The following is a 17,513-nucleotide window of genomic DNA, read 5'->3' on the forward strand; positions in this document are numbered from 1 at the left end:
TTTCCCTACAGACAGTATTGACAATCTAGTCAGATCAATACGTAATACTATGGGTATAGAAGATACTAAATCCCCCAAGACACCACAGGACGTGATGTTTGCCGGCCTGTCTGAGAAAAAGAGACCTTCCTTTCCTGTTATTCCAGCGATAAAGGACTTAGTCAAAAAGGAGTGGGAAAGCCAGGGGCAAAAAGGGTTGCCGTCTTCCTCAAAACGTCGCTATCCCTTTAATGACGATGATTTCTCCAAATGGTCAAAGGCCCCAAAAGTAGATGCGGCGGTGGCATCCACTTCTAGGAAATCTCTACTACCTGTAGAAGATTCCGGATCCTTGCAAGACCCACTTGATCGGAAAGCGGATTCCCTTTTAAAAAGAACTTGGGAATCTTGTACAGGAGCCTTAAAACCGGCTATCTCAGCCACATGTACTGCAAGGTCCATGTTGGTCTGGTTGAATGACCTTGAAGAAGGCTTGAAAGGTGGCCTTTCCCGCAATAAAATCATATCATCTATTCCGTTAATTAAAGGAGCTACTGCCTTTCTAGCTGATGCTTCAGCTGATTCCATCCGGTTAGCAGCCAAATCAGCAGGTCTGACCAACGCGGCTTGCCGCGCCTTGTGGTTAAAAGGGTGGAAAGGAGATCCACAGACGAAATCTAAGTTATGTGGTCTACCATGCCAAGGTGAGTACCTATTTGGTACTCAGATGAAATCATTACCAAAGCGGGTGAGAGGAAGAAAGGGTTCCCCAATAACACTTACCTTCCATCCTATAGGAGAGCGTTCCGAAAGCCCATGTTCAATAGAAGACGGGACTATAAAAACCAGGACCGTTGGGCTAATAAAGACTTTAAACAAAAAGGAGCCTTCTTCGGAAAACGCCCTTTCAAACCTGAGGATAAACCCCGTTAGGACAGATCTACCCGTTGGTGGTAGGTTGTCCTTCTTCTCTATACAGTGGCTGACAATAACCTCTAATCCATGGGCAACTAGCCTCATTACTACGGGCCTAAAATTAAGTTTTTCCCAAGTCCCCCCGGACTCATTTTGTCTGACTTCCTTAAAGTCACCATCACAACAAGAAGCCTTGGAACAGGAAATAATAACTCTCCTGTCCAAAGGAGTTTTGGTGGAAGTCCCCTGTCATCAAAAGGGAAGGGGATTTTATTCCCCTTTATTTTTGATTTCAAAACCTGACGGGTCATATAGAACAATAATTAACCTTAAGAGACTAAACGTCTTCTTAGAGAATCAAACTTTTAAGATGGAATCTTTTTCGGTCAACTATTAAGCTTCTGTTTCCCCATTGCTTCATGGTGGTTCTTGACCTTAAAGATGCATATTATCATCTTCCAATCTTCAGTGAACATCAAAAATATCTACGGGTGGCAGTTATGGTCAAAGGTCAGGTTCGGCATTATCAATACACAGCAATGCCCTTTGGTCTATCAATAGCCCCTAGAGTCTTCACAAAACTAATGTCAGAGGTAATGCCATATTTGAGGTTAAAAGACACCCTCATAATACCATATTTAGATGACCTATTGATAGTCGGGAACTCTCTTTCTCAATGTCATCAACGTTTAGCTGATTCAATTTCGTCCCTACAGGGGTTAGGGTGGTTAGTAAATTGGGAAAAATCTAGATTATCCCCCACAACTAAGCAAAAATTTTTAGGAATTATTCTAGATTCTGCAAATCAAATGTGCTTTCTTCCTGAATCAAAACAAATAACAATCATAAACAAAGTACAATCAGTGATTAACCACCCTCTAATTTCCCTAAGAGAAGGTATGTCCCTTCTTGGTTCATTTACTTCCTGTATTCCAGCTGTTCCGTGGGCCCAATTCCATAGCAGGAAATTACAATATACAATTCTTCGTGAGGAAGAAAGATTACATGGCCGACTGGATAGTCGTATTCCCTTACCAACAGATGTAATACAATCTCTCACTTGGTGGTTGAATCCGGATCATTTTACCAGTGGGGTTCCCTGGGTGGTTAAACCATCAAAAACTATCTTCACTGATGCCAGTCCTAGTGGTTGGGGAGCACACTTAGAAGATCAAATAGTGCAAGGTCTGTGGTCTCCTAGAGAATCGGATGATTCTTCTAAGGGTATGTGTCCACTTTCAGGATGGCCGGCGGTATCGCCGGAGCGGCTTAGCCGCTCTGCGGTAGCCCCGCCCCCTTTCTGGGACGCGATGATGCCGGATGTGTTCACAGCACACATCCGGCATCATCGCTCCCCACCATAGGGCCCTGTGCTATATCTTGCGGCGACACAGCGTCGCCGCAAGATATACGGACATGCTGCGATCTGAAAAGACGCGCAGCATGTCCGGAGTCGCAGGGCCGCCGCGTGCGTGTTACCACGCATAGTGGAGACGGGATTTCATTCAATCCCCTCCACTATGCTGTAACATCTGGAAGCTGCGTGTCTGACGCTGCGGCTCTATGCAGCGTCAGACACGCAGCGTTTCCTGATCGTGGAAACATACCCTAATAAGAAAGAACTAAAAGCTGTCTATCATGCCGTGTCTGAATTTCTTCCGCAGCTACACGGAACGCATACAAGAGTCTTTTCAGACAACATGACAGCGGTAGCATACATAAACCACCAAGGAGGAACAAGATCAGAAGCACTCATGTCTATAGCCAACGACATTCTAGCCATAGCAGAGGAGCACCTTCTGTCCCTGTCAGCACTGCATGTGAGGTGAATCGACAATTCGAGAGCAGATTTCCTCAGTCGCCACACTCTCCACCAAGGAGAATGGGTTCTAAGTCGTCGTATCTTTTGCATGATAGTAAAAAAATGGGGCACTCCAGAGATAGATATTTGCGACAAGACAAAACAGGCAAGTCAAAAAATTTGCATCATTGTTCCGATCCGACAATCCAGATATCTTCGACGCCCTTCAAGTGCCATGGGTATTCAAGAAGGCATATGCCTTTCCCCCGCTGATATTACTTCCGACAGTGATCAGGAAGATAAGAGAGGACAGAGCAAACGTGATCTTAATAGCTCCATTCTGGCCCAAGAGGCCATGGTTTTCCTGGCTGAGAGCCATGTCAATCTCAGACCCATGGATCCTCCCGGAGGATCAGGATCTTCTCTTCCAGGGCCCCTTCAACCACCCTCAGGTGAAGGGTCTTCGACTAACAGCCTGGAATTTGAGAGGCAGTTGCTAAAGATGAGAGGATTCTCAAACAAAGTGATTGACACTCTGCTATTAAGTAGATAAAAATCCACTACCTCCATCTACGCAAGAGTGTGGAGAAAATTTTTAAACCTCTACCCAACGGCCCTGTCAAATGAAATTCATATTCCCATGATTCTAGAATTTCTTCAAAAAGGGCGCTATCTAGGTCTGGCGGTCAGTACCTTTTAAAAGTACACATTTCTGCGCTAGGGGCTTTATATAGTCATGATATCGCAGGTAATAAATGGGTAGCCAGATTTGTTGCAGCATGCCAGAGGTCAGAGACAGTTCGAATTCCCCATGTACCACCTTGGGATGTTAATTTAGTTCTGGAAGCTGTTACAGACCACCCTTTTGAGCCACTACATTCAGCTCACATAAAACATGTCTCCCTCAAGACAGCTCTTCTCGTAGCCTTAGTATCAGCAAGAAGAGTAAGTGACATACAGGCACTATCTATAGATCCTCCCTTTATGTCAGTCTTCCCAGACAGAGTTGTCTTAAAAACAGACCCTTCATACTTACCCAAAGTATGTACTAAATTTCACAGATCACAAGAAATTTTCCTTCCCTCCTTCTATGATAACCCTATAAGTCAGGAAGAAAAAAAATACCACACATTAGAGTTCTTTCACACTTCAGTTGTGTGGCGTCAGTTAGGTCCGACATCGTGGCGGATCGACGGATCCGTCAAATTTGGTGGAAAAACGGTTCTAACGGATCCGTTTTTTTGACGGATCAGCTGCCCCGATCCGTTTAAAAAACGGATCCGTTAGAACCGTTGCGACCGTTTTTACATCCGTTGTAACCGTTTTTTGACGGATCCGTTTTTTAAAAGGGGAGGATTTCAATGTGATTGGCTACTGGATACTACTGCAAAACTATATATAGCGTGTATTTACACCACATCTTTGAAAGGTTGTAGAGAAAGTGGCAGAAATGGAAGGAGTCCTGGCGAACATTGCAAAGATCTATGCGGATTTTACTTTTGAGGCAAATCAGTTGGCAGTCAGCGTTCGAGAGAGGGAGGAACAAAGACTGCGCATCCTACGGCAGCGGCGGAAGAGAAGGCTGTGGATCCATCCCATCACAGCACAACGTATGACCCGTGGTGTTTATTCCACGCTTTACATGGAACTAAGGGAAAACCCTCAAAAGTTCTTCAATTATGTGAGGATGAGAGCTGAAAATTTCGAGTTTTTATTGGGCTATGTGGAAGACTGTATACGTAGACGAGACACCCAGATGCGATTCTCAATATCACCAGCAGAGCGTCTCATGGTGACTATTCGGTAAGTAATTTTTTTTTTTTAAATGATTCTCATTCATCAGACTTATAACTGTAATGTTGTTTTTTGAATTTTTTTATTAATTATTGTCTTTTCGTTTTGTTAACAGATTCCTTGCAACTGGAGAGTCGTTCTCATCCCTCCATTTTCAGTATCGACTTGGGATATCCACCATCTCGGGGATCATCAGAGATACCTGCCGGGCATTGTGGGAGTGCCTACAAGCTGAATACATCCCAGAGCCATCACAGGAGAGGTGGCTGGAGATCGCCCAAAATTTTCAGCAAATTTGCCAGTTTCCAAATTGTGTTGGAGCAGTTGATGGAAAGCACATACGGATCGTCAAACCTTCAGGCTCTGGATCACAGTTTTATAACTATAAGAAGTACTTCTCTATTGTGTTGATGGCCATAGCCGATGCACAATGCAAGTTCATCGCTGTTGATATCGGTGCGTATGGACGCGCAAATGATTCACAAATCTTTAAAAATTCACCAATGGGGCGCCGTTTATATGGAGAGACATTTGATTTTCCGCCCCCTAGACCTCTCCCTGGAACCACTAGTCCACCATTACCATTTGTTTGTGTTGGAGATGATGCCTTCCAGCTTTCCCCACACTTGCTGAAACCCTTTGGAAGTAGTGGACTGACCCAGAGGAAAAAAATTTACAATTACCGCTTAACCAGAGCACGAAGAGTTGTGGAATGTGCTTTTGGCATCTTAACTGCCAAATGGAGAGTCCTGCTAACTGCAATTAAACTGCAGACTGAAACTGTCGATGATGTGGTCAAAGCGTGCGTTGTCCTGCACAATTTTGTTTTATCAAAAGAACAAGTTTCCCTGGAGGATAATGTTTCTGAAAGCACCTTACGGGATTACCAAAACCCCACTTTTCGCAGTCCAGTAGCAGTCTCCAGAATGCGGGACAGTTTTGCAGACTACTTCATGTCTCCTGCAGGATCAGTTGACTGGCAGTATGAAATGGTGTAAAAATTTTTTTCTTTTTACACTTGTAAAAATACCATTTTTTGTTTGCTTACAAAATCTTTGTACTTTAATGCAGCATTGTATGTTTTGCAACGGTACCCTTTAAACACTGTTATTGTTACTATTGCCATAACCTTGGTGATTTAAAAACTTTACAAAAAAAAAAAAGAGAAAGACAATAAAATTGTTTTTAAACCAAAAAACTGTTTATTTATTTACAGATTCTCATAGTTTGGGGTGGAGATAGTAGCGGAGGGGCTGACAGGGCGGACCACGTCGAGAGTGGGGGACAGGACATCACGGGGAGGAACAGAAGTAGAATGGGTGGTGAAAACATGAGGTTGTGTAGAGAGTTGAGGTGCAGATGTGGTGTGTGGGAGGTATGAAGGTGTTGGTGGGATTGGGAACGGAGAAGTTAAAGGGGAAGAATGGAAGGGGGACGGTAAAAACTGGGAAAGACTAAGGGGGGAAGGAACAAATGACGAAGGAGTAGAATGGACGGGAGGAGGACGGACAGGAGGAGGACGGACGGGAGGATAGACGGTGGATTGAGAGGGGAAAGGTGTTGACACATGAAGGGTAGGTGGAGGGGCATGGGACATCGCCTGCGCTAGAGCAGTGTGGCAGCCTTGCATCACATGCATCTGCAGGTCAGGAGTTAGATTTTCCATGTGCCTGAGGACTGACTGAAAAAAACAGTGCCTTGGTGACTGATTTGCATCTGATTGCATCCTATCAAGACGACTGCTGAGTTCAAGTATGCTTTTGTTAAGCATATTGTACCCAGCAGACGTTTGCTCACTCAAAAGCTTGATGGCACTGTGAAAGGATGCATTCAGCTGCAAAAAGTCAGGCGCATAGCTCCTTTCCTGACCTCTCTGGCGCTGCCGTCCTGACCACAAAGTTGGTCTAGATGTTGCGGCAGTGGCAGAGGGGTGGGGTAAAGGGAACTCTAACTCATCACCTGCAGCTTCAAGTGACGAAGTCCGCCCTGCTGCTCCAGCGCTGGTGGATGAGGCTGAGGGATCAAACGAAAGGGAAGGTGCAGAAACAGAGGGATCGACGTGGTCCCCGGTGGCGGACTCTTGAGGGATCGCTCCAGAGGGGTGCAACTCTGATGCAGGCTCCCGAGTGCTGCAGAAAGTGCTGTTAAAGAAGAAAAAAAAAATTAGTATCTGGATATTACAATTGCCCTTGCTGCAAAAAAAATTGAAGGTTACACATTTTTACAGTTTGACTGAAAATATGTGGTGTTGAATATTTACCTTCTGCTCAGCAGCGTCGACCGGAGGAACGACAGGGCTCTGGCATGTTTGTATCTGCTCCTGCGTCCTCTAGATCCACTCGGGGCCTGCATCTCCTTATTAAACTCCCTCTTGAAGCGATCCCTGAGTGACCGCCACCGCACGATAATCCTGTTACCTGGAAAGAGAAAGCAAAAATTGGTTACTATACACCACATTAAATCATGCCTAACATAAGGTTATGAAGTGTGAATACTTACGCGCTAGATCCTGGGCCCCAGCATCGAGTTCCTCCCAGTTATCCATAACAGCACTGCACACTTCCTCCCATAGCCGTCGGGTGATTAACTGGTCAGCATGGCGGCGGTCCGACATGTTCCACAGCGGCTCCCGACTTTGTACTGCTTCGATGAGGGTGTTCACATCGATGCCCTCCTCTTCATCATCTTGTTCGGGAGCACGCTGTGAAGCCTAACAAAAAGATAAGAATAAAAAGGGAAAGATTACAACACATGAATTTTACATTTTACTAAACACCAAACCAAAAAGGAACTTACTCTTCGGCGACCGCCGCGATTATCATTCCGACGACTATGGGAGGTGCTTTGAGGAACTCTACGTCGAGCCCCGGATTGTGAAGACTAATTTAAAAAAAAAAAAAAATTAATAATGTTCTTTGATCGAGGCATATGTATTGTGTGTGCTGTGCTGAATGTTTGTGTTGGGTGTAGTGCATTGTATGTGAGGATCGGTCTGTTCAAAACTTACACTATGCGCTCCCGCTCCTTGTATTTCTCCACCCTGTCCGTCTCCTTCTGTTAGCCCCTCTGCTTCATATTCCTGTGAATACAGAATAAACACATAAAGGCTTAAAATACAATTGCCATTGTTGTACCAAAATAAAAAATTTATGAAGAAAAAAAATTAACACCTCAGTTTGCTGATGATGTGCTGGGGGGCTCTCAGAAGAAGACATTATGATCTTGCGTCTATCTTGGGTCGTCTTGGTCCCTAGAATCTGTAAGCATAAAGGGAGTTCTAAGCTACTATACAAAAGGATAGATAGATAGATGCAGCTTTCAGGACTTTACACTTACATCTGTTTCCAAAACTTGGGGCTTGCGTATAGCTTGGGTCGGTCGGTCCCTTGCTTGGGTCCTCTTGGTCCCTAGAATCTGCAAGCATAAAGAGAGTTCTAAGCTACTATACAAAAGGATAGATGCAGCTGTAGGGACTTTACACTTACAACTTTAAAAAAAAAATGGGGAGCCTGCTTGTGTACGTCTTGGGTCAGTACCTACTACAGTACATACAGTGCCAACTTATTTTTGATTTCCCCCACCACAAAAGAAAAAAAAAATTCTACCGTCAAACTTGATGCACAAGCTGCCAAACCCTCTACCTCCTGTTTCCCCACAAAAAAAACCCCCAAAAAATCCCTTTAAAACAACACCAAAACTACTTAGAACTTGATATGCGCAATGCGCATGCTGGTAAAACCCACCTAAACAAAGTTTAACCTTATAAAAAATGTTCCTCATTCGAAATTAAAATACCGATCCCCAAAATTGTTAATTATGATTACCCTACAGTTTGTATTTTCTAAAACCAGATAACATATTTTATAGCAAAGATTTGCATTACACATTTGTATATATAACCTTTACTGCATGTTTACCCAATATTACATTTATCTTGAAATGAGACTACTGACAGTTTTGTGAAATTTTTATTACTATATTTTTTTAAATTTTCTTTTTTTTAGGGTACAGTAGGAGCTACACTGCTCTTTATTTGAAATACAAGTACATTATGGAAAACAACAAAGATGCAGAACACATCACACATCATTTATACACACACAGAAAACAAATTTTACACCACAGCTATTCAAAATACCAGCATAGTATGAAAAACATATAAACAGGGCAGGCAGGCACACGCACGCACGCACGCGCACACACAGCCACCTTCTGTCTGTCCCTCGGCACTCTGCTTCTCTGCCCTGTGTAAGCACAGCGGCCGGAAAGCACAGTGGTGACGTCACCGCTGTGCTCTGCTTTACGGCTGGCTGGCGCTCACAATGCAGAGAAGCACAGCACGGGGACAGACAGCGGAATTTACCTTTTTTTTCTTTACTTTTACACTGGTAACCAGGGTAAACATCGGGTTACTAAGCGCGGCTCTGCAGTTAGTAACCCGATGTTTACTCTGGTTACCGGCATCGTTGGTCGCTGGAGAGCTGTCTGTGTGACAGCTCTCCAGCAACCAAACAGCGACGCTGCAGCGATCCGGATCGTTGTCGGTATCGCTGCAGCGTGTGACGGTACCTTTAGTAAATACATCAAAAATCAACATTAACCAATATGGCATTGACAAATGCACATGCAACCAACAAGATGCACACAAACATACCTGCAAGCAGAGTCATAACGCAAGCATAACACATGAACAGGCGTAATATTGACGAAGGCATAATAAGGTGCAGGCACATGAACACATACATACAAAAGCACACAGCAGTACAAAAATACACACACACACACTGTCATCAGTCCTCCAGCTGGAGCTTGATATATTCACAGTGGCAGGCCTCGGGGTGGATCTGGACTGTAGCAGGGCACTGGCTGTTGCAGGACGACGGCAGGCCTCAGGTTGGATTCAGGTTTTAAAAGCTCTTGCTGTACTCAGTACGTCATACACAAATGCACGCACACACACACACACACACACACACACACACACACACACACACACACACACACACACACACACACACACACACACACACACACACACGCACGCTGGATGTCAGTACCGTATATACTCGAGTATAAGCCGACCCGAGTATAAGCCGACCCCCCTAATTTTGCCACAAAAAACTGGGAAAACTTATTGACTCGAGTATAAGCCTAGGGTGGAAATGCAGCATTTACCGGTGAATTTCAAAAATAAAAATAGATCATTATTTCCCCATAGCTGTGCCATATAGTGCTCTGCACCGTTCATATTTCCCCATAGGTGTGAACCATATAGTGCTCTGCACCGTTCATTGTGCCCCCTAGCTGTGCCATATACGGTGCTCTGCACCGTTCATTGTGCCCCATAGATGTGCCATATACGGTGCTCTGCACCGTTCACTGTGCCCCATAGCTGTGCCATATACGGTGCTCTGCACCGTTCACTGTGCCCCATAGCTGTGCTGTGCCATATACGGTGCTCTGCACCGTTCACTGTGCCCCATAGCTGTGCCATATACGGTGCTCTGCACCGTTCACTGTGCCCCATAGCTGTGCTGTGCCATATACGGTGCTCTGCACCGTTCACTGTGCCCCATAGCTGTGCCATATACGGTGCTCTGCACCGTTCACTGTGCCCCATAGCTGTGCCATATACGGTGCTCTGCACCGTTCACTGTGCCCCATACATAGCTGTGCCATATACGGTGCTCTGCACCGTTCACTGTGCCCCATACATAGCTGTGCTGTGCCATATACGGTGCTCTGCACCGTTCACTGTGCCCCATAGCTGTGCTGTGCCATATACGGTGCTCTGCACCGTTCACTGTGCCCCATAGCTGTGCTGTGCCATATACGGTGCTCTGCACCGTTCACTGTGCCCCATAGCTGTGCTGTGCCATATACGGTGCTCTGCACCGTTCACTGTGCCCCATAGCTGTGCTGTGCCATATACGGTGCTCTGCACCGTTCACTGTGCCCCATAGCTGTGCTGTGCCATATACGGTGCTCTGCACCGTTCACTGTGCCCCATAGCTGTGCTGTGCCATATACGGTGCTCTGCACCGTTCACTGTGCCCCATAGCTGTGCTGTGCCATATACGGTGCTCTGCACCGTTCACTGTGCCCCATAGCTGTGCTGTGCCATATACGGTGCTCTGCACCGTTCACTGTGCCCCATAGCTGTGCTGTGCCATATACGGTGCTCTGCACCGTTCACTGTGCCCCATAGCTGTGCTGTGCCATATACGGTGCTCTGCACCGTTCACTGTGCCCCATAGATGTTCCACATAAATTTGTGCCGCCGCTGCCGCAATAAAGAAAAAAAAACACATACTCACCTCCCTTGATTGCAGCTCCCGGCGTCTCGTTCCGGCGCCTCCATCTTCCCGGCGTCTCTGCTCTGACTGATCAGGCAGAGGGCGCCGCGCACACTGTATGCGTCATCGCGCCCTCTGCCTGAACAGTCAGAGAGCAGAGACGCCGGGAAGATGGAGGCGCCGGCCGGGAAGATGGATCGGCGCCCGGCGGCTGGAACGAGGACAGGTGAATATGCTATACTCACCTAGTCCTGGCGATCCTCGCGCTGTCCCCTCCTGTCTTCGGTGCCGCAGCTTCTTTCTCTATCAGCGGTCACCGGCACCGCTGATTAGAGAAATGAATAAGCGGCTCCGCCCCTATGGGAGGTGGAGCCGCTTATTCATTTCTGTAATGAGCGGTCCCACGTGACCGCTGAAGAGAGGAAGAAACTGCAGCGCCGAAGCCCGTGGGACGGCAGGGACAGCGCGAGGATCGCTGGGACTAGGTAAGTATACCCCAGCGCCCTCTCCCCCTCACCTGCCGACCCCACCGCTACCGTGACTCGAGTATAAGCCGAGGGGGGCACTTTCAGCCCAAAAATTTGGGCTGAAAATCTCGGCTTATACTCGAGTATATACGGTACTCACATGGCTGTCTCAGGCAGGGTCTGGCTGGCACGGCCTCTCTGGCTGGCTGGCAGGGCCTCTCTGGCTAGCTGGCAGGGCCTCTCTGGCTGGCAAGGTCTTGCTGGCAGGGTCTGGCTGGGTCTCTCTTGCATTGAAGGGTCTGTCTTGCTGGCTGGTACATTTGGGAATGACCTGTCCTCTTTATATAGTTTTTGGGTTGTCTGGGCAAAGTATCCACTTTTTGGAGCATGCTCAATCAAAAAAAGCGGATTGAGGCGACGGATCCGCCAAAAAGCGGATCGCGACGGATCCGTCGCCCATAGGCGCCCATTCTAAAAAAAGGCGGACACGACGGATCCGCCGCGGTCCGCCTTTTCGGCGGCGCCAAAAAACGTTACAAAGTCCGTCAATGTCTAGACAACATCCGCCAAATATCGACGGATCCGTCGCATGGCGGATGGAACGGACGGCCATCCGCCACAATCAGTCTCTAATGCAAGTCAATGGGAAAATAGCGGATCCGCCAAAAAAAATGGCGGATCCGCCATTTCACGAAAATGGCGGTTTTTGACTGACGCCGAAAGACTGAAGTGTGAAAGAGGCCTTAGATGTGAGGAGAGCCATATTAGCCTATTTGGATAGGACTAGTGCTTGGAGGAAGAGCAGGGCTCTCTTTGTTTCGTTCCAGGGTCATAGAAAAGGAGCTGGAATCACGAAGGGTACTTTATCTCGGTGGATTCGAGATGCAATATGTCTGGCCTATTCATCCAAAGGGGAGAATCCGCCTGAGACCGTAAGAGCACATTCCACCCGGGCGATTGCATCATCCTGGGCTGAATGAGCAGAGGTTCCGTTAGAACAGATATGTAAGGCCGCAACCTGGTCTTCACCTACTACCTTCTATAATCACTATAGATTAGACTTGTCTTCCTCTTCTGACTTGTCCTTCGGTAGATCAGTCCTTAACACGGTGATCCCTCCCAAATGACTATCTCTGAAAGTCTCTCAAGTGGGTGCTGTCGTGGCGAAGAGAAAACACCGGATTACGTACCGGTAATGCTCTTTTATAGATCCACGACAGCACCCCTTCACTTCCCACCCTTATAGGTTTTTTTATTTAGAAGCACAGTTAAGGGTGTTTGGTTCTTGTAGTTAGCCATACTTAAGTTAACTAGTTATAAACGGTAATATTGAATGACCTACTAAAATCTAATGGGCGGTTCCTCGCAATCTCTGTAAACCCAACTGTGGGAGCGAGGGGGACCGCCCCTTTTATTCTCTCCATAGGGTTTCCTGTTCCTAGGGGCGGATCCCCTCTCTCAAGTGGGTGCTGTCGTGGCTCTATAAAAGAGCATTACCGGTACGTAATCCGGTGTTTCCTCTTTAGGGTAGGTGCACACGTTGAGTAATTGGCAGCGCTTTGGGCTCAGCACATGTCCGCTGGCCACTATTGAACGCAGATGATTCCGCTGGTGATCATTGAACCATGCGGATTCACCATGTCCAATACTTTGTACAGATGAAATTTATCTTACAGAGGCTCGCATCTCTGCAAGATAAATTGACATGCTGCGGTCTGGAGAAATGCACAGCATGTCTGTCTCTGCAGGTGAGCTGTGGGTGTTGTGGATGCATAGTGGGCATGGGATTTCTTGAAATCCCATCCACTATGCTGTAACGTTTGCATGCTGCACAAGTACGCAACGTCCAAACCCGCAGCGTTTACTGACCATGTGCACCTACCCTTACTCCGACTGAGGAAGAATGATTGGTACAGATAGTCCTCGATACAGTACAATGCAGGTCCCATATTGTACATATCGTATAATGCACTCACCATGGCCTTGATCGAATATAACGCAGCCCCCATAAACATAGGTTTGTATAGGGACAGCAACACGTACAGCATACCACTATAATTCTACTGAACTGAGGAGTATACAGCTCTCCACGCACACTCGTATTCTGGGGACTGTCCCTATACAAACCACAGCTACCTGTATTTCCAGCATTATACAACGACGTAATGAATAAGACCTAGGACGAGTCGAAATGTCTGCAATTGAATATAGACGCTCTGTAACTTTATCACCATTTTCTCTAGTAACCCCCCACGACAGCACACCTGGAGGATGTTACCCCTTTCCTAATAGGGACAGGAAATGACAAGAGGTTAAATAACCCCTCCCTCATCCTCCCCTCAGTGTTTTTTCCTGTCCCTACTAGGGATGAAGAGGTCATCCCAGGTGTGCTGTGCCGGCAGCGGTCACCAGGGGGAAAGAGATTCTATGCTGGGCAGCTGGGGAGCAGACTTGCCTCTCTTCCCCGAGCGCTGCTCCCGTCTCTCCGGACTCGGGACTTCCGCCACCAGTCCGCACCGACAAGGCAAGGTCTGGGCGGCATTCTTCGGCTGGAGGCCTCCCTGAGCTCTCCAGCCCCTCTCCTCCTCCAGCGCTGTGCGCGCGATGAGGGCTTCCGGTCTGAAGCCGGCGGCAGGAAGTGACGTCAGACGCCGGCCGGCTTCAGTACTCAGGAGGCTCCTTTGCGTTCCACGCTGGAACGCATGTTAGTTAGCGTGGATATCGGCGGTCTTTCTCCCCCCACATCCGGACATTGGAGGAGGAGGTCCTCTCACAGGAGGACAGGTGCTGTGTCCGGTCGCCTATTTAAGAGCCCCGGACAAGAAGACGTCTCAGGTAAGACCACAGTGTGGTGAAAATCATGGAGACGTCTGCCTCGCGCTCTGCTCTTGCAGATCCCAGCACCATCCCGGCCCCAGTAAGTAATCTGGCCCAGGGTGTCCATTCCCTGATGTGGGTTGTAGTCTTGATTCCTTCTCCCCTTCCTTTTTAGACAAGGAACCCACATCAGGAAGCAAAACAAAAACTACCCGCAAATGCGCAGTTTGTATGAAGAAGTTGTCCTCTTCATACAAGAAATCATTGTGCAAAGAATGCACAGACAAAATAATCAGAGAGGAACAGCCATCCCTGATAGAAGAGATTAAAACCTTAATCCAGCAGGAGATAAAAACATCTCTGGCCACTCTTTCCCAGCCTACACCATCTCCTAGTGCCCCTCCTGAGGCTAAGAAAAGGAAACTTAATCCACAGGAGGAAGAGCAGGAGGACTCTCAAGGAGAGACGTCGGACGAACCCCCAGAGGAGGGTGAATTATCCCTGGACTCTGAAACTGTCCAGCAAGAGAGATACTACTTCTCTTCATCTGATATAGAAGAACTCCTTACGGCTGTAAGGAAAACTATGGAGGTTGAGGAAGAGAAGACGGCCCAGTCAGTGCAAGAAGAGATGTTTGGAGGACTTCGTTCTAGGAAGCGTCAGGTGTTTCCTATTCACCAAAACATCCGGGATTTAGTTCTGGACGAGTGGGAATCCCCAGAAAAGAAGCTGACTACTCCAGCAGAAATTAAAGACAGATTTCCTGTGGATGCCGAGACAGCGTCATGCTGGTCTGAAGTTCCAAAAGTGGACGTCCAGATTGCTAGAGTAGCCAAAAAGACCACGCTACCATTTGAGGATGCCTCCCAACTGAGAGACCCTCTGGAACGTAAGATGGACGGACTACTAAGGAAGTCGTGGGAAACGTCAGCGTCTTTACTGAACATCAATTCAGTATCCACCTGCGTGGCTAGATCGATGCATCGCTGGCTGGGGCAGCTAGAGGAGCACTTGTCCTCAGGTACCCCGAGAGAAGATATTCTAGCCTCCTTGCCTATCTTCCAGAAAGCAACAGGCTTTTTAGCAGATGCTTCTGCAGAATCCGTGAGAGTGACGGCGAGATCTTCCGCACTGTCAAACTCGGTAAGGCGTGCACTCTGGCTAAGATCCTGGTCTGGGGATATGACTTCCAAGATGAGGCTGTGTTCTATTCCTTTTAAAGGAAAGTATATGTTTGGACCAGCCTTGGATGACCTTTTGGAGAAGGCTTCAGACAAGAAAAAGACCTTACCAGAACCTAGAAACCCTAGGAAAAGACCCTTCCGCGCTCAGCAGGAGCATACTCCTCAATACAGAGGAAAGGGTAAGACAGGTCGCTGGAGCTATCCGAAAGGAGGGAAAGACAGGAATCTTTTTCTTTCACAACCCCAAAACCAGAGAAAGCAATGACGCCGTCATAGTGGGGGGTCGGATTTCGAACTTCCTCCCAGTCTGGCAAGAGATCGGTATGGATCAGTGGACCTTAAGATTGGTCAAAGAGGGGATGAAAATAGAGTTTACATCATATCCCCAAAAAAGAATGAAAACTACAACGTTATCAACACCGAAGCTGCAGTCCACCCTGATAACTGGGATAGAAGATCTCTTAATCAACAATGTGATCTCCACAGTCCCAAAAGACGAAAGAAACAAGGGCCATTATTCCAGCCTATTTCTGATAAAGAAACCAAACGGAACCCATCGGATGATAATCAATCTGAAACCGCTGAATCAATATGTAACCTACAGAAGATTCAGAATGGAGTCCGTCAGATCGACAGTACCCTTAATAGGGCAAGACTTCGTCATGGCAACCATCGACTTACAGGACGCATATTATCACGTCCCAGTCCATCCAACCTATCGAAAATTTCTAAGGTTTGCAGTCACCAGAGGAGAAGTTATAGACCACTTCCAGTTCAATGTCCTCCCATTCGGACTATCATCAGCTCCAAGGATCTTTACAAAGGTCATGTCCGAGGTGATGGCGTACATCAGAAGTCGGCAGATATGCATAATCCCATACCTCGACGACCTCTTGGTAGTGGCTCCCACGGTTCCAATTCTACAAGAACATCTTCAAACAGTCCAGATCCTGTCATCCCTGGGTTGGGTGATAAACCCCAAAAAATCGGATATGGTTCCGTCCACAACGAAGACCTTTTTAGGGGTCTTATTAGACTCCCACAGCCAAACATCTTTCTTGCCCGAACAAAAACAGTCCCTGCTTACATCAAAGATAAGAACATTGCGGGACAAGAAGAGAGTATCTCTAAGATGGGCCATGTCGGTTCTAGGTACCATGACATCTTGCATCCAGATGGTGGCATGGGCTCAAGCCCACAACAGGATACTTCAGACACATATTCTGTCAAGCTGGGACGGATCCCCAGGTTCTCTAGACAAAAAGATCCGGATACCACCGCATGTAAAGTCCTCATTAACATGGTGGCTACAAAAAGAGAACTTAATAAGAGGAGTTCCCTGGTTGCAGGTCCCAGCAGTGACCATAACAGTAGATACCAGTGGAAAAGGTTGGGGAGCTACGGTAGACCAGCACATATTCCAGGGATTCTGGTCAGCCGAAATAGCACAACAATCCTCGAATTTCAAAGAGCTAAAAGCAGTGGAAGAAGTCCTCAAAGCGGCGGTAACTCTTGTACAAAATTCCCACATAAAAATATACTCAGACAACATGACAACAGTTGCCCACCTTCGCCACCAGGGAAGTACAAGACACGAAGATCTAAAAAGAATATCAGCAAGAATATTTTCGTGGGCCGAAGAACATGTTCTCTTGATATCCGCCCTACATATAAAAGGGGAGATAAACGTACAAGCTGACTTCTTGAGCAGAACAGAGGTCCATCCAGGAGAATGGAGCCTAAACCCAGAAGTCTTTCAGATACTAGTCAAAAGATGGGGTCAGCCAGAAGTGGACTTGTTTGTGAACAGTCAGAACACAAAGGTAGACCAGTTCTTCTCGCTAGATCCGATGAATCCGGGGTTAGCTGTGGACGCATTGGTCCAGCCATGGACATTCACGCTAGCATACGCTTTCCCGCCATTGCCAGTCCTACCAAAAGTCCTGCAGAAAATAAGGGCAGAAAAACTCAAGGTGATCCTAGTGGCTCCACTTTGGCCCAAAAGAGGTTGGTTTGGGGCCCTCATCAGTCTAAAGATAGAGGGCCAATAGCACTTCCACCGGTCAAAGACCTTCTCTACCAGGGGCCAATACTGCATCCAGATCCCGAGAGGCTACACCTAAATGCCTGGCTTCTGAATTCTCAATTCTGAGAACTAGAGGACTATCAAAGAGGGTAATTAACCCCTTCCCGACCTTTGACGCCACGTAGGCGTCATGAAAGTCGGTGCCAATCCGACCCATGACGCCTATGCGGCGTC

General features: G+C 47.2%; 2 protein-coding genes across 3 annotated transcripts in view; both read left to right on the plus strand.

Annotated features, from left to right (window-relative positions):
- ESS2 (ess-2 splicing factor homolog) overlaps positions 1 to 17,513 on the plus strand; it is a 63,244-nt gene that overhangs the window by 11,146 nt on the left and 34,585 nt on the right. The gene's annotated exons all lie outside the window — the stretch shown is intronic.
- Positions 4,076 to 5,607, plus strand: LOC138669953 (uncharacterized). Its single transcript, XM_069756861.1, has 2 exons — positions 4,076 to 4,498; positions 4,605 to 5,607. The coding sequence occupies exons 1-2, from the start codon at positions 4,146 to 4,148 to the stop codon at positions 5,485 to 5,487; spliced, it is 1,236 nt and encodes a 411-aa protein (XP_069612962.1). The 5' UTR covers positions 4,076 to 4,145; the 3' UTR covers positions 5,488 to 5,607.

This window comes from Ranitomeya imitator, chromosome 1 (genome assembly GCF_032444005.1).
Source record: "Ranitomeya imitator isolate aRanImi1 chromosome 1, aRanImi1.pri, whole genome shotgun sequence".
NCBI classification, from domain to species: Eukaryota; Metazoa; Chordata; class Amphibia; order Anura; family Dendrobatidae; genus Ranitomeya; species Ranitomeya imitator.